The following is an 18,132-nucleotide window of genomic DNA, read 5'->3' as shown; positions in this document are numbered from 1 at the left end:
TTGGGAAACATTCAATATGTTCTTCATTACTGGGTGATTTGCAGGGATTTCACACAAAGCAGCACAGCAGCAGCATAATTCTTATACGATCAGTGTTCCTTCAGTTGTTTAAAAAACCCTTGTCGCTCCTTTTCCTCTCAGCCTCTGCTCTGAGCTCCTGCTTCAGCCCCATTTTCCAGTCAGTCTTGCTCACCCTCTTGTTCCATGGAGCCATTTTGTCTTGCTGCCTTGCTCATCCTGTCATGAATTTGAACTCTTCATTTGTTGAGTTCTTTGTACATCCAAGATTTTTTCCCTATACATCTGGACAAATAAAAAAAGCCTACAAACAAAAGCCAGGCTTTTTTCCCCCACCAATCTCAAGTTAAATGTTTTATTTGCAAATACACCAAATCAATTTTTTTTTTTTCTTCCCCATTTCTGTGCTCCTGCATCTGCCTCCCCTGGTCCAGCTCACCTCACCCCCATAACCAGTGCTCACATCAAACCCCTGCTCTTCAGGCTGGTGGGGAACTACACTGTGGAATAAGCTGGAATTTCAGAGCAGGAAAGGGAAGTTGGATATCTTACACCCCTTATCACCACAGCAATGAAAGGCAGCTATGACTGGCATATAAGCTCTTTTGCAAACCACTTGGCATCCCAAAAGGCTGAAGTTAAATATAAGATAAAAGCATGCTGGCAGTCACATTCCAAGGCACCAGTTAGGAGCAGTGGAATGGGGCAAAGAGTCCCTGTTATCCTCTGAAATGTGCTGCAGCCAGGGCAGCTTGGCACTGCCCTTTCCAGCTGCCCTGGATGTCACACGAGCTGGCCTTTCAATTCCTCCTTTGGTGGCTATAAATGAGGCTACACCTTCTTCCCCAGCTCTACTTTACGTTCTGTAAGTCAGATAAAAGCCATCAACCTCAACACTTTCAATACCACCATTACAGAGAATGTCCCCGCAGAAACTATAAATAATATTCCCTGAAAACACCTGGCTGTTTCGTTAGAATTTGTCTCGGGGTATTTAGCAGCATTTTGCAAAAAGAACAACGTGTATTTACAAAAAGTTAAACCCCTCGTGGGTGCAGGCAGCTGGTGGGCAGAAGGAGTGGTAAAATCTAAACATTCCCTGGTGATATCTCTACTAAGAAAATTAACCATGACCTAGAAAGAAGATCCAAATTATTTTCCAAAAGGCAGCAACCTGTTGGCATCAAACAGTACTCAGCACTAAATCTGGAATCATTTCAGTACCTGATGGCACAGGAGATCCTTGGCATTTGGTTAAGAAAGATAAACTTGAACAGGCATTGCACTAAAGCTGTTAACACCACGACTGAGGCAATATCCACCATAAATTATTTATAGGCAGTACTTACTATAGTGCTTCTGGTTTTACTGTCGAAGAAGGAATCTTTGTCAGACAAATCAAATCTGTTAAAAGATTAGAAGGAAGCCCATTAGGTTAAAAAAAAAAAAAGTCAGTAATTTCCTGTTCTTGTTGACCCCTTCAATATTTTCATTTCTCCTGGGGATCTCTCAGAGCTCAAATCAAAGAACAGCTTATAGAAGAAACCCTGCTAAAAAGCAAGTCCAACCCAACTCCCACAATTTAAAGAGGCTGCTTATACATTTCACTGGTTTTATGTCTCTATAGGTTTTTCAGCACAAAAGAGAGTGTTGATGCTCATTTAAGTTGAATCCCTGACCACTGCTGGCCTTGAATTTCCCCTCATAATCTTTAATTTTCCCTGTGAGGCCTCTGTTTCCTCCCCTCACCCAGCAGAGACACAGGTGCTGTTCCTGGAAAAGCCACCTGCAAACAGTGTGAGACCCATGAGGAGCATATTCTGGACCTTCCCTGAACCTCCAGGAATGCCCTACACGCAGCCAACACACAAAGACATTTCCAGCAAGCCCAAGGACAGGCCAAGATGTCACACACGCTGCTCTGCATCTCTGGATGAAACCCTCAAAGCCCTGGGGGTGCAGGGAAGAGATCCTGCCCTAGGACTGCTGCTTGTTCCAGCTGGCACATCCATAAACACGGCCTTCAAAGTGACTCCTCTGGGATGCTGGCCAGGGAAGAGCAGCAGCAGCGCAATCCAGGGCAGGAGAAGCTTTGGCTGGGCTCTACCTCGTGATTTTTTCCCTACACCCACATTTACAGCTGTTCTTGCTGATCTGGGACGGATGGCAAAGCCACCTCTGACTTCACAGCACTTCAAAGGCAAGGCCTGCTTGGCGCTACCTGTGTCAGCTGCCCACACCAGATAGATGAAATTATTCTGAAATTTATCAACCCACATCTCTGGCTACAAGTTTTACTGAGCAATTTATTTAATGTGGAGAAGAGACTGTTATAAATCACATTATAAATCCCCTTTTGGCAGCCTGGCAGGTGAAGTTATGCAGGTACAGTTATACAGATGCACATTATGTGCTACAACAGCAGCTAAAACACACAGAGCCAAAAAAACATCCCCCAAAAAGTAAATTTACTGCAAAATGGAAATATTCTTCACAGCAATGCCCACCAAAGTGTTGGTGTTCATGTTCCCATTCACCCTCTGGTGCCTGAGCTGCTGTCAGAGACTGGAACCTGTGGATATTCAGGGAAGGTATCACTCACAAGTGCTGCTTCTCTCTGGAGAAGGGGTAGGAGAGGCGTTTCACTGTCTGAGGTTTGTGCTCTGCTACTTTGGGCTGGATGGGCTCCGTTATTTTTTGAATCACAGAATTTATCTTTTTCAGGAGTCCGTGGGTCTGGTTGATCTGATACATCTGAGGGGGCAAGGAGAAAAAAAACCAATCAGTGAAACTTTACTGCTTTTTGGTTATCCATAGGTCAGAGTGAACTGTGAGGAATCAACCAGCAAGTAGATAAATATATCACAATAAACTATTGAGGAGTGAAGTTTACATTCTTCAAATCATCAGAAATAAAGGGATGGGAACGTCAAAGCAAGGGTTAGGGAACCACAGGATCACAAAAGACTTTTTTATATAATTGTGCTTCTGATTAAAATCCCTGGTAAGTGAGGCAATAATGGGAACTAATATGAAATCCAAACCAAAAGTGTGGTTTTAGTGTTGTAATAAATGATGCTGGGCTTGGAGACTGTCTCTGGCTCCATTATGGACTTCTTTGTGCAGTCTGGGACCTGCACTTAGTCTGTGTTTAAATATTAATCCATCTCTGAGCTGTGCTCATTGAGCAGGTAGCTATCTTTCTATCACAGGTGATTTAGAATTGATGAAAATACACTGTCATTCCTTTAATGATGTTTCAAATATTCTGAAAGGTAATTTATTTTGTGGTTGAGTGGCCCCAGCTCCTGCAAACATGACTGACTGCGTATATGAATAGTCACTAAACCCAGCAAGCCAAATTCCTATCCTGGTGTTCAGTTTTAGCAGTCTTCAGGTGAGAAAAAAATGTCCAAAAGGCACACAGAAATTTCACCATCAATTGAAACCTCTTCTTTTAAAACACACTGAGGATGAAATCACTCTTGTCATGTACAGACAGTGGTAGCAGATGGAAATTCTTAATTTCCATTCTTCCTTCCACTTTTTCCCTCTGCTGCCCCAAGCAAGTACATTTGTGACTTTCATTTCTGGTGCACATCAGTTAATTGCTTTGAAAATACTCATGGAAAGAGAAGCCTGCATTTATAAGGTGCTCTGAGAGGAACATATGTTTAAACTACGCCTTCATGAGGAAAACAAGAAAATCAAGACTCACCTTTTTTGTGGGCATCTTGAGCTTAAGGAATTCTGCCTCTCGACACAACACATTCCACGGTGCATGTATTTTTACAAATCCAATCCCATGGATTTTGGTCTTAAAAAAATAAAGGCAAAAACAACAAAAAAAAAAAAAAAAAAAGCAGGGGAAAATGTTACTGATGAGAGGAAATTAAATACATTACCCCTTGTGATTCATACATATTTAAGGAACAAACAGTCCATTAGGGCCAACATGATAAATCTCATTTGTTTGAGGGAGTTGGTTTCTAACAACAGGACAAACACTGAACACCTCCCTGTGCTGAGCTGCTATAGAATGTGACTCAAAAAATGCTATTGTCTCCCCGAGCAATTACCACAAGGTTAAACAGATAAAAACTGTTTGGGAAATAAAAGCTAATGACTGTGGACACAAATACAGGCTGAGCCAGTTAAATTTGAAGCAGAGGCATCCAGCCAAAATGGTGTGATTTGGTGAGTGTGCTGTAATTGCTGGGGCTGAGAGAATCCCTGCTGCTCACACCTTAGACTCAAATGTGAATATCTCCATTAAGGCATTGTAGTTAGGAAAACCAGTAGGAGGAACTCCACCAAACAAAGCAAAAGGAGGACAGAAGTTAATGGCAATATTAGTGGTTTGCCTGCAGCCCAGTAATTCTCTGAGCTGTGTCCTAGAGGGCTGGACATGGATGTTTGCTCCTGGCACTCCCACATCCACCCATGTTTGCTCCCCCTGGAGCAGCCATTCCAAAGGCATTGGACAAATGATACCCAACTAGGAGGCATTCAGCAAACAGAAGAGAAATGAACTTCAGTTAATCTTTTTAACCCTACTGCTGCACCAACTCAGTTATTACAATAACTAGCTTTCACACAGCTGTATTCCCCCTGGCTTTCTAGAAACTGGGTACTCAGAGGACCATGGAATGGTTTGGGTTGGAAGGGAGCTCAGGAGTCACCTAGTTCCATCACTCCTTCCATGGAAAGGCCAGGCTGCCCCAAGGCCTGTCCAACCTGGCCTTGTTTTAATCAATTATTTGTGGACATCGAGCCACTGACCACAACTCTCTGTGTGTGACCATCCAGCCATTTCATTGAAGAGAGCTTAAGTGGTTTATTAAACACCATCTGTTTAAGAAGCCTTTGCTCTTTTGGAATCAGTGAGGTCTCCAATGCAGCTTTGTGGCTTTTCAGGCCCAAGTGATTGCAGATCTTTCCCTCTATGTGGATGTGCTGGCTGTGGAAGCTGATGTAAATCCCCACATCTTGCTTTCATCTCTACACTTTCATCTCATGTGGTTTGGTGTTTTGCACTGAAAGGACAGGGTTCCCTCTCTTTTACTGAGTCCTGTCTTGACCCCTGAGCCCTTCTGCATCATTTGAAATCATATTACATGTCAAGGTGGCACCTCCCATCTGAAAAAGGATGTCAATATCTATGACTTGGCACAGGCAAGCTCCCTCTGTGCTACAGGAACCTGCAAGCTGGACAGAAAGCAAGTCTGATTTTCACTGTTAGACAGAAAGGAGAAAGGTTTGGGGCTTTTCTTGCATTGTACCATGTTAAGTATATATATTACATTTACATAATATATAAAAGATATAAATGTCTGTAATTTGTGAGTAATAGGTGACAGATTTATTTTTATGCAGTCTGTTCCCAGGTCGAAATGCTGATCTCAACTTTTAGATCTTGTAAATAAAACCAGCATAAATGTTTACCCTCTCTCTCAGGAGTCTGGGGCACATTGGTTGGGTCAGATAATTGTAGCAGCTTTCTTTGAAATTAATACTGCTGTGTCTATTTCTACTAATCACACACTGGCAGCACTTCACATACATCATTTTTTTACACAGTCTAATGGGCTTTTAATAGAATATCCTGTTTTCAGGGTGCAGGTGGAAGATGTTACAAGCTGTACTGTTCATGTCTAAGAATGGAAAGAGCAAACTGTAACACAGACCCATGTGCTCCAGCAGGAGCGTGGACCAGAGCCTCCTGAACTAATTTAATTTTCCTCAAGCCTATATTGAGGAATAAATGACACTGCCTGTATCTGATTTTTCTTTTCCCCTCATAGCTGGAACTAGCAGAGGATCCAAACCACTGCATACTGTAAACCCACCAAACTGGGATTAGTGTTCAGAGCAGTTTAAACCTCAGTTCCAGATAGCACAACACAGCCGAGTTGCAATGGTGCATGTACCACAAATCCTGGCCAAAAACAGTCAGGAAGCTTCACCTCCTCAGGGCATTTACAGCACCATGGCACACGCCTGTGCAGCCAGCTAAATCAGTGGGTGAGGATGGCACTAACTGAACCAAATCCTGCAAGGGCTGAGCTTGTGCAGCCTTGATCAGAACCAGGCTCACCGGGACAGCTCAGCATCCCCCAGGACCTGGCCACCAGCCACCCCCTCTAACCCTTCTAGAGGGATCCTTACATCTTCATCCCGCTCCAGCTCCAGCCCGGCCTCCACGAGGTTCCCCTCGTACTCCTCCCTGCGGAACCTCTTGTCGTCCTCGTGGTAATCCATGTGAGGCTCAGGGTCCCCCATCTCCAGCTGCACCCCCTTCCCGGGCAGGGGCTGGTCCTGCCTGCTGCTTCGGACACTGGCATCGTTCTGCTGAGGTCTCCTGGCCAGAGTCCTCCCGGCTGAGGACTTCTTGTAGTGGTAAACCAGGATGTAGTCCACCTTCCTCTTGCCATCTCTGAAGTACAGCCCGTACTTGCAATCAGCATCTGGGTTTTTGGATAGGGAATTTAATAACTGTATGTGGAGAGAAGAAGAGAGAGGAATAATGAATGCACAGCTGAGCACAAGCACCAGACAGACCATCCTCTCCTCTCAAGGCTCCTTTTGCCTGGAGCACACGATGCCCTCTCTCCAGACAGCCAGCAGATGAGAGGAGTCCCCTGATGCTACTTACTCCAAAAATTTTTGCAAGTTAACACCTTTAATTTTACTGATAGCCAGCTGGGATTTTATTGGCCAGAAATAAATAGATTGCATGACTGGGATTTAATCTAATCACCAGCACACTGGTTCATAAGTCAGCTACTTGCTGGGTTTGGTTTTCTCTTTTGGGGGTTAATCGCCGCTAAGATCGTCTGTCCTTTTCCACCCGTGACATCTGCAATGCTGCAATTCTGACAAATAGATTAATATCATGTGGAAACATTTCTCACTTCTCTTATCTATCATTGCAAGTCCATATCATCTGAGAAAGAGATCATCTTAGATACAGACTGAAGGGAGCCAGCTGCTCCTGCGGCACGGCCAAAAACGCCATGGAAAGTGGCCAGGGAAGCAGGGTCACTGCTTATTGAGTTCACCACTTCTTTTACCCACTTATAAAACCTATGTCACTATGCAATCTGATGGTGGCAATGGCTTTATTCCCAGCCTGGGTTAATGCTGGGTAAGTGTTGCAAGATACATGAAAGGTACAGATCAAAACACAATTTCATTTCCAAGCATTTATCTGAAAACTGCACAGGGCAACTGTAGAAACAAACAAACAAAAAGTACTAACAACTAATTTATTTCTACTTTTATAACAGTTCTCATGCATAATTCACAATTCTACCCTTGGAGATTCAGAAAATATAAAAAAAAAAAGGAAGAAAATTCAATAGTAACTGGAATTTGTTTTCACAAAAAATACCCAACACAGGAATGGCTTTTCAGTGATCAGGGAACTTTTCTAGCTTCTAAGTTTATAGAAGAATGTCCATCCCCCATCGAGGGAAAAGGAATTGTGCTCCAAAAGAGAGCAATTGGTCATCAGTTGCAAAATGCTAAAATCTGTTTGGGATTGCACACCTGTTTATTTCATACATAAAACACCAAATGTAAGTTATTTTAGATAGCCTTTGCTATCTGCTTCTCTCTCCTTTAGGATCTCATCCCTCTTTCCCATTTAATCTAAACCCTTTACATCAAGTTAATAAATTTATAATAAAATAATACAGCATTTGGAGCCACCACAGAGTTCACTCATTGTCCTCTTGCATCTATTCCCCATTCCATGAAAACAGGAATTTTGCCACGTCAAACTCTTCAGGGCAGTCTGTTAATGTTTATGCCCTACCCAGATATTCTCATTTAGTTCATAAGCATAATTTTGATATAAAAGACCACTAATAACTATTACTTTTCAATTGCTTTATGGCTAATGGCATGCACCTGTGAATTCAGAACATTTTTTTAAAGCAAGCTGATAGTCTGCTTGTGGCAGGCAACTTACTTATGCAAATTTCTACAGAAACAAAATATTAACAAATGAGAACTAACTGGATAGTGTTTAATTTTTTTAAAATATGTGTTGATCTTACTAATTAATTAAACAGCAGTTGCTGAAAAATCTGGCTGAGCCACCACTGTTGCCACTAAAGCCTCAAAAAATTCACTTATATGTGAGAACAGCTATATCCCACAGCAAACAGGAAGCAGCCAAAAAACTTGGTTCTGTTTTAAAGAAATTAATGGTCAGATTATTTTAAGGATGGGGTATAAATGCTGAAAGATACTCATGGGCCAGATATTCTCTTGCAGTGCTGCTGTGCTTAAATTGAGTTGCATTGACTTAGACCATGTAAAGCTCATGTCTCTTCAGCTGTGAGTGAGACAGAGAAAAGACATTTCAGTTTCACCACAGCAGGAGGATTTTAACAGCCTGACAGAACCATTCCTCCATGCTCCATCCTAATTTTAAGCACAAGCACAATAAATCCCATGTTGCTTTTTCTGGTACCTCTTTCCCTAGTGAATCTGTTGTATAGCCCACTCCACCTTAATAAACTTCTTTTTATGTTCCTATTACATAACCGAGCCCTAATCATGCTGGGTATTCATATTACTAACTTCCTTTAAAATCTCTGTTAAGGAATTTAACTGAGGAGCAATTAATGGCAAATAGAAATTAATTAATTTCTGTTGTGTGCTGGAGAAGATCAGTTTAATGTTTTCTATGTTAACAATGCCTTTTGCATGAAATTTTAGACATTCTCTTCTGTTCTTCTCTGCACTGGCAAGAAGATGTAAAGGTTCCTCAGCCTCATTGCCAGATTCCTTACCCTGAGAAGAGTCAGCCCCTTTTTATGCTACAGGTTAAACCAGCTTCCCTTTCTCACACATCCAAGAACACCCCCACCACACCAGCATGGGCTGTGCCTGCTGGCAATCCTTCCCAGCACCTTGGGAAAATGGAGGGAGGGGATTTCAGAGCATCCTGGGGGTGGGAAGGACGAGAAAGAAGCTGAGGTGACGCAGCAGGCCGTGGTCACTCACCGTGCTCTCGTGCTGGTCGTAGCCAATGTCCTCGATGGCTCGGATGTTGATGATGTGGATGCCCTTCTCCTCAGCAGGCAGACAGGAGTACTTCTTGTTCACCCTCATTCCTGTCTCCTCTGGAGCCTCACTGAGATCCTCTGGCAGAAAATCCACCCCATGAAACTCGCTGTCTCCGTCTGAGAAGGAAGGGAACAATTTTATCAAGACACTTTAATCCCAGCTTGCTCCTCCCAGAGCCACCCAAAAGCTGAAACGTATCCTGTTCCTGCCCTCTTCTGCCAATGAGCCCTTGGACAGGGCCCCCACCCCTTCTCCCTTCCTCCCTTCTCAGCTTTCCTCAGCCCTCTTCAGCCCTACCTGGGTCTCCTCCTCCTGCAGAGCAAGAGAGCTCAGTTACCTTTTATCCCACATGGGTGTCTCAGGATGTTTTTACTCTGTGGGCTCAAGGAATGATTGTATTTCTTGGCAAGAGAAGGAAAAAGGGGGGGCAGGAAGGGAAAAACTGCTGGTGAGGATAGGTGCCATCGTGCCTTTCCCTTTTCAGGAGGCATATTTTCCTTTAACTTGTTCATGATGAAAAACTAAGTCAAGGGTTTTCCCTCAAGTATCTACATCCTGCATCTCATTTACTGAACCACTCTTATTTAAATAGTCTTGAAAATCTGAGGGTTTCTCAGTCTCAACCTGCTTCTGATGAAGTCATCAGAACTATTTCCATTCCCTGTTTAAGTATATAGATAGGCTAAAGGATTTTAAATAAAAATTTCACTTCAAACTGGGCAACCAGATAAGTTACAGACTGCAAACTGGTGTTTGCATATGGGCACTTATGCAAGCAATAGAAGGCAAAGTGTTCCAAGATTTTATTAATTTTGACAGTGAAATAAAATACTGCAGCATTCTAGCTTTTTTTTTTTTTTTGGAACCACGTAGGAGGAGGGGTTGCTTGTCTAAAGAGTGGAGATAAAGCAAGAATTTTAGAATTTATGGATACTAAATTAGCTTTCCCAAACAACAAAAAACATGAAACTGAATTACCCTGTCTGGGTGTGGTTGAACTTCAGGGATAATGTTGAGGGAATAGACAAAGAGAATCCCACTCCCCAGCAAATTTGCAGATGATGTGAAACTGAGAAGCAGGATTGATAAGCTGGAGGGTTAGGCTGCCACTTCCAGGGGTCTTGACCGGCTGGAAAAATGGAAAGCCAAAGAAGTCCCCCACTTATGCAGCCCAAAGGAGGGAAGGCAAATGACAGGTCCCATTCCTCCCTTCAACCAACTGAGCAGGTACAGACACAGCAGGGCCAGATTCCTCTCACAGGTGGAGAATGAGAAAAGGGTGAGAGGCTACAGACACAAGTTGCAACAAAGGAAATACATTTAAAAAAAAAATCCCAATTTGCTAACAAGAGTGATCACACAATGGGGAAGGAACCAGTGAAGCTACAAATCTCCATCCATCCCTGGAGAAGGTCAGAGCTTGACCACACCTGGCCCAATCTGAATGTTGGGAAGGCACAGCAATAATCACTACACTTCTGATCAGGCTTTTGCTGGGAACAAGGCAGGAGCCAGCAAGGACAACAACCTGCAACAGGCAGAGGAGGAGGATGCAACCAAAGCCTTGGCACCTTTCCTGAGCTTACCAGAGCAAGGTAAACATTGCTGTTATGAAAGCCGTGCTTCGGTGAAATTCCCAGTTGTGCTCCTCTGGAGCTTGCCAACACCGCGAGTTTGTGGATGTTCATTTCAGTTCTGGGCAATCTGCTGCCCCAAGCTGCTTTCCCAGGAACACCAGTGCTCATCAACATCAGCACAACACCTGGGCAGCAATCACCCTCTGCATATTCACGTGCACAGCCTCTAACACCTTCACACACCTGGGCTGCTGCTCCTGGCTCTTGTCTAACACTCCCCAGTAGCTGTTCCAGAACAGACACCACGCGTGACATCTCAGGGCAGCATCACCAAACTCAGAGAGCCACCTGAACAGCAAGTTGTAACAACTCAAGGAGCTTTTGTTTTTTTTTTTTGTTAGGGGGGTAATCTAGAGATGCAGCCACAAGTCTGCTGGCTCATGGGAGCAGCTGGAATGTCTGCAACAATTCCTTACGTGTGCATGGTCTCTTTTTCCCAACACTCACAGGCACATATGGGCAGGCTCCCTGAACAATGGGAATTGAAACAAGTGTGGGCAGCTGCAGAATCCTGTGTACTCAAGGCTTTATTCTGTGCCAGCAAAATACTCACAAAATAATACAACTTTTGGAACTTCATAACTGCAACAACCTGCATTTTTATCTGGAAGGATGCTGGAAACAACTTTGTAAAAACAGTGGATTAAGTGCAGTGAAAGTCCTCTCTTCTTTTCCTTCTTTTCACACATGTACTAAGTAAAACCAAGTTATTTCAGAATTTTGCAGAAGGTATTAGAAGAGAAACACCTTTTACTGACTGTGAATCTGAATAATGGAGCTGTGGACTGAAAAGTGCCAGTTTAGGAATCACCACTGGGACAGAATAGGCTCAGAGGAGAAAATCACAAGCTTCACTGAGCCCAAACGACCTCCCTGTGCTCTGGAGCTGCACTTCCAAGCAGGGTTTGTTAAGCCCCAGCACGGAGCAAGGAGACCTGCTCAGATGATTCAGCACCATTGTGCAAGCCCAAACAATCCCCCCGACACAAGGAGATATTTACATTCCTGTTTACACATCAGTAGCCTGGCAATATTGGAAAGAACAAGTGCTTTAGGTAGACAATGAATCATAGAATTTTGGTTTATTATGACTTCTGGAAAATATGTGAACTGTGAGAGCTTTCTTGATATAATCTCAATTACAATAAGTTTGATTTCTGCACTTAAGGATGATGTCAGGATTTAATCCTAAGTAAAGCCATCCAAACCACTTTGGCAATTACAAACACCCAGGGATTACAAGCAGTTCACTTGTGCTGATTTGGCAGAGGTCAAAGCCTTCTGTTGCAGAACACAAAACCTCTTTTTTTTTTTTTGCATGGATGGAGTAGAGCATTTCAAAGACTTAAAACCATTAATATTTTATGTTAATCACATTAAACCTGGACAATAATTTAATTTCAAAATAAATTCACGTTCAGAATTATTTATGGCAGGATAGAAGAGGAAAGGTGAGGAGCAAAAAGAACAATAATGTCCTAATTCAGCTAGACTGGCACTGTAATCTCTTTGTTGGGAGCTGAAAGAGGTGAGCATTATGAAAACTGCTGGCTTTGCTGCCTTCTGATGCTGACTAACCCACTCTCTTCTATTTATTAAGCAGAAAAGACTACAACAAAGACTTGAAGAAGCACTCAATGTATTTCAACACAGCCATAAAACCAATCCCAAAACCCTATGGATTCTGAGTCAGCAGAAGTCCCCAAATATTCTGGGGCACAGAGTCAAACCCATGCTTGAGTCTCTCACTCTGAACCATATGGGAAACAAGACTGAACTAATAAAAAAGTCCCTCAAACTCAAAACCACTTCCTCCTCTGTTCAAATTTCAGTCGCAGCTGTTAAAATTCCCAACTTCATCTTGCAAAAATTAACACTAAAATTAATTAATGATCACTTTTCCAGAACTGAAATTTGGCACACTGTGCTGTAACCTTTCCTCATTCAGACAATGCTTCACTCAATGACCAACTGAACCAGGACCAAAAACCTGCTGTAGAAACCACTGCATTTTCTCCATTATTCAATCAACCATTAACATTATAGTCATAACCATGCATAGCCACTGAATAGTCCCTGGCAAAAAGTATTTTTGTCATTAAAATGAATTTTAAAATTGCATTCATGCAATGCAGCTCTTAAAGAAATACCCCGCACCAGTTCTAAAATAAGCATCATCAAGTCAGCATGAATACATCTAAACAAATGAACAACATTTCCCTGCTCAACCTGAAACCAATAACGTCCCTGAAACTGCCTTCTCTTCTTTTCTTTTTATTTTTTTCCTGGTCTCGTCTTGTTTTCACTTTCAGAAAGTATGTTTAAGAAAGTGGTAGAACAAAAAAGTCACAAAGACCTCTGAGTTAAAAAGGGAAAGCAGCAGGAGAGTTACAAGACCATGTGATTCAAGGCTTTTAAATGTCCATGTCCTTATCTTTTTGCTTTATATAAACCATGATAGAATTCAGAATGAAAATTAAGAATCATGGAGGTAACAAGGAAGCATATTAAGAAAGTCACACACACACACACATATACATATGGTAAAAGAAACAAACACAACCTATAAGTAAATGTTGTAAATAAGTAAACAAATATAGTATACTCTTTCTATGGGAAAAAAAAATGTTAGCTTGTGCAATACATTGGATAACTTTTGGATTTAAGCTCTTTTCTTGAGGAAAAGACAAGATATTGAGAGAAAACTCCCTTAGTGGGGTTTTGCTTGCTACATATTGCCCCCTAGCAGCAAGATCCTCCTTCAGCACATCCTCACCCAGCTCTTTACCGCCTGGATCTCCCAAATTCCAACTCAGAGGTTAATCCTAAAAAGAAAATAACGTAATCCTCACAAGTGACTCTTCTATCTCTGCCCCTTTTCCTTCCCCTGATACTCTCCAAGGCTGTCAGATTTGGAAGCCAAAGCCCTGGGAGAGCAAGACCGGCCCGGCTCAGCTCGGCCCGGCTCAGCCCAGCCCAGCCCAGCCCGGCCCGGCCCGGCCAAGCCCAGCCCGGCCCAGCCCAGCCCGGCCCAGCCCAGCTCAGCCCGGCCCAGCCCAGCCCAGCTCAGCCCAGCCCAGCCCAGCTCAGCCCAGCCCAGCCCAGCCCAGCCCAGCCCAGCCCAGCCCGGCCCGGCCCGGCCCAGCCCAGCCCAGCCCAGCCCGGCCCAGCCCAGCCCAGCCCAGCCCGGCCCAGCCCAGCCCAGCCCGGCCCAGCCCAGCCCAGCCCAGCCCAGCTCAGCCCAGCTCAGCCCAGCCCAGCCCGGCCCAGCCCAGCCCAGCCCGGCCCGGCCCGGCCCGGCTCAGCGCTGCGGCCGGGGAGCCGTGCCCGGGAATGCCAGCCGTGCCAGCCGGCAGGCTGCAATGCCAGCGAGGATACCCGCTGCTGGCAGGGAGGGCAGCTCTTTTTTTGGGATGCTGACACCTGTTTACGAGGCGCTGGCCCCGGGCCAACGGAGCCGCCGCGCTCTCCCAGGGACACCGCACACGTCCCGGACTCTGCTCTGCCCAAATCCTGGCAGCAGGCGCTCATTAGCGCCGCATCAGCCACAATCGGATGTAAATTCCCCCTCGCCACTCCAGCTGTGAGCAGCCAGATGTTGCCCCGAGCTGTGCTGCTGGTGGAGAGGCAGCAGCTTTCACTGGTACCACCCGGCAGGAAAAGGGAGCCCACCTCCCCTGGGGCAAACTTAATGTTGACACCTGCAATCCATCCTTTTAGGGATGTTGACACCTCCTGTCCACCTTTTAGGGATGTTGGTACCTTCTGCCCATACTTTCAGGGATGCAGGGCTATTGATGCTTCCTGCCCTTCCACCTGCAGAAAGGTGAACCCTGCCTCTTTCATCCTCTCTAAGTAGGACACTTTGGAACTCACCCATCTCCTTCGCTTTTCCATTTATTTTAAAACTTGTAGCCTACATCTGTGCTGGCGATTACCTTAATGAATCAAGTGCGATGTTATGACCCAATCCATTAACAAAAAAAAAAAAGCTCAAACAGTGAAATAAATCCTGGTTTCCATGGACAGTTTCCTTTGCAGAGGAGGAATACTTCCAAAGCAGAGTGACCTTGATGTACCTGATGCTGACAGCCCACACTGAAGGGCAGAGCCCATTCAGACACTTTGTGTGCAGTGCTCAGGAGTCACACGGGTGGAAAAACTTCAGCTCCTGGCAGGATTGCCTGGATGATCAGCTGGCTTAGCTCTGTTCCTCACTACTGAGAATGCTGGGGCTCTGGAGTGGGGCTGCAGCTTTCCTGGAAGGCTGGCTGCAGCTTTCAAGTTATTGATCTATTATTGTCAGCAACATATTCCACGCAGGCTAGAAGGACACACAGATATGACATCATTTTTTATTTATGCCTGTCTATTTTTGTTTTTAAAGATTTATTTACACCATTTGCAGGATGCAGTCCTGGGCTTGAACACATGCCTGATCTGACACAAACCTTGTGAAATGTAAAAGCAAAGAGCAAAACCACCTAAAGCCTAAAAAGATAATGAACATTTTGATTGAAATGGCATTTTCAACAGTATGTAAATGAAGAACAGCATGTAAAAGAAAATACAAATTCTACCATAACACTACTGCCTGTTTCTCTAGACCCTGTCAAATCTCATATTTTATGAAAACACCTAAAGCCTCTTCCCATCCTAAGACAAATTTCACTTTTTTCTCCACAACTACCAACATCTATTTAATGGTCTATTAAGTCAATCTGTTTTCAGACTCGTTTCTTATACACCTAAGTTAAGCACTCTTCCTCTGCCAGGCACCAGAAAAAGATTATTTGCTTCTGTTGCGATTGCACAAAGATCAGCACTAAAACTATGCTCAAGGTTATGGTGAAAACAAAACCAGATATGGGAGAGCCACTGAATCCACGTTTTAAATATGTTTTCCAGGGTTATGATTCTCATTATTTTTGTTTGTATGTTCCAAGGGAAGGCAGTTTTTATCAATGGGAGCAATGAGCAATGAGATGAAAGGAAAAAAAAAAAAAAAACAACTAAAAAGCGGATTATGGTGAGAGAATTGGTATTTATTGGGACAGTGGATACCTAAACTCTCACCAGAGTCTAAATATAAAAGATGTCTAGATACGTTTAAAATATGATGTATATTTTCCTTTACCAGGCTGTAACAAAAGCCTCTTTATACCACACATGTGGAAATGAGGATCCAAAAATTACCAGTTTTACTCTAAAAATCTCAGTCATGGACTGCAGCCTGGGGCTGGGGCCATGGCACATGTGCTGACTGGGAGAGCTGCTCTTTATCCCTCCGCTTTCCCATTTAAACTCCTAATCTTGAGACATTTGCACTGGTGTTTACATTTCCATGCAAAGTCACGAGGAGGTTTGGGCTGCATAAACCCAGCCATGGATGCCCTGGAAGGCTTTGCTCGTCTGATAAAGAGGGTTTGGGCCACAGGCACCACACTCAGGAGCTGCTTTCCCACATCTGAGCTGAGAGGCAGTCACTGGGGCTGGGGTTTACAGGGCAGAGCTCCACCCTATTTCTATATATTTTTGGGGTGTGCCCAGGCAGGTGGAGCTGATATGGTGGGGTGATGAGGTGGGAGATATCCAGCTGAGATCCCAGCTCTGTGCTTGACTCTCCTGAGTTTTCCTCATGGCCCTGCAGTTTGAACTTGGAACAACACCAATATAAGAGAATAAAGGGGCAGTAAGCTGGAAGAATCTCCCTCCCTGAGCAAGGGAATGCAAATCAGTGATGGGAAAAGCTCTGTTAGATCCTGCCTATCCAGGGGAATGCCATTCCCTGTGCTCCCCAGTGCTAAGGAACCAAGCTGAGGCACACCAGAGGCAGAAGCCCTAAGAAGTGTCAATGCAAGCAGGCACTCTTCTCCTTGGTTTTTAGAAAAGAGCTGAGATCTGAGAGGGTGCCATGTCCCAGCTAGGCAGCTCTCCCTGTGGAGAAAAACAGGACACTCCTGCTCAGGATTCCCAGAGTGGCAGAATTCTTGGAGCAGAAAGCTGACGAGCAAAGACAGCTTCCCTTGGGGCCAGCAAGGGGAAGGAGTGGGCCAGGGCCTTTGTAAGGGTCCTTGACAGCCCTCAGGTGAAAGGCATCCTTGGAATGGTTGAGGATGGACATTCTTTGCAGTTTGGGAAGCTGAGAAGGACAGCCCAGGCTCACCAAACCTCCTCCTTAAGGAGCTTTTGACAACAACTATTATCTAATAATGTATCAAAGGAGCAGTCAAGATCCAGTCTAGGTATAAACAGCTGCCCTGTGGGTTTTGTAACAGGAGTCAGGCTTACTAATAAACCTGGATTATCCAAAGGTACTCTGGTACATTTCCTGCGAAAAAACAAAGGAGAGGCAATTGCCATGAAATTGCTGTCACCTGTACAATGGAAAGAAGCAGAGCGTGGAGGGCACAGCTGCTCACAGGCAGCTGGCCCAAAATCTCTATCCAAATATCTCAGTTTCATTCCCAACTTGTTCCTGATTGTTCTGCAGCAGCACTTTTCCAAAAGGAGCTCAGAATAGAATCCATCCAAAGGCGTGGACCTTGAAGAGGCAGATTTCTACATCAGGGAGTAGGTGCCTAACACTGCTCCCCCCAAAAAACAAACAACAAACCGAAGGAGTTCATATCACAAGAACCCAAGACAGACTTATTTTGAAAGATGATTGTGCTCAACCTCTGTAGAAACATGGACATCTTGGCAAACTCAAAGAGATGTCCTAAAAAAAAGACCTAAAGACCTTTTTTATAATTATGATGACCATGTAAAACACTAGTGAAAACAGAAATAATGAAAGGCAACTCTAGTCTAGTATTTTATTTCCAAAATTGTGAGATAGGATTCTCCTGTTCTCTCCATCTTTCTGTTCACTATTCTTTGAGAAATCACTCCCAGAAAGAGCATCACCAGACAATCACAAGTGTCACCAGAGGGGCATCATTCTCCCCATGACAAACCCTCAGTGCTCTCTCCTTACTACTAGAAATGAATCCTCCTCCACTGAAGAAACACCTCTGAGCACCACAAAATTATGGCCCAAACAAGCAAAACTAGAAATTATAGATTTTCAAACATCATATCTTTTCTGGAGCCAAATCTTCTTTAAATTCCCAAACTGCAGCTGTTCCACCATGGAAGAGCCCAAAGTTCATCACAGGCACATGGTCAGTGATGGGCTGCCCAAAGATATTCTGGGTAAGAAAGGAAACAGCAGCTCCTCCCAAGAGCAAGCATTTGACATCAACCCAGAGAGAAAGAGAGAAAAACATTATTTGTTTTCATATTTCCTGAGAAAGACATTGAGGATGTAACCTTATTATTTATGCAGGGTCAAGGTTTCATCCTAGAATTTAGGAAAGGAATTTATTTTCCCCTAAAGTGTGATTAAGTTTAT

At 44.0% G+C, this 18,132-nt stretch overlaps 1 protein-coding gene across 1 annotated transcript in view; it reads right to left on the bottom strand.

The window, feature by feature from the left end:
• The window catches only part of ANO1 (anoctamin 1), a 71,372-nt gene that overhangs the window by 31,800 nt on the left and 21,440 nt on the right, over positions 1 to 18,132 (bottom strand). The window contains exons 2-6 of the mRNA XM_058806256.1: positions 9,037 to 9,215; positions 6,187 to 6,513; positions 3,737 to 3,835; positions 2,621 to 2,772; positions 1,368 to 1,422 (exon numbers count right to left, since the gene is read on the bottom strand). Coding sequence (XP_058662239.1) covers positions 1,368 to 1,422; positions 2,621 to 2,772; positions 3,737 to 3,835; positions 6,187 to 6,513; positions 9,037 to 9,215 — 812 coding nt within the window. The remainder of the gene's footprint in view (positions 1 to 1,367; positions 1,423 to 2,620; positions 2,773 to 3,736; positions 3,836 to 6,186; positions 6,514 to 9,036; positions 9,216 to 18,132) is intronic.

The sequence above is a fragment of the Ammospiza caudacuta genome, chromosome 6 (genome assembly GCF_027887145.1).
Source record: "Ammospiza caudacuta isolate bAmmCau1 chromosome 6, bAmmCau1.pri, whole genome shotgun sequence".
Taxonomy (NCBI): Eukaryota; Metazoa; Chordata; class Aves; order Passeriformes; family Passerellidae; genus Ammospiza; species Ammospiza caudacuta.
The sequence above is the reverse complement of the archived record's forward strand: the minus strand, read 5'-3'. Positions and strand labels throughout refer to the sequence as shown.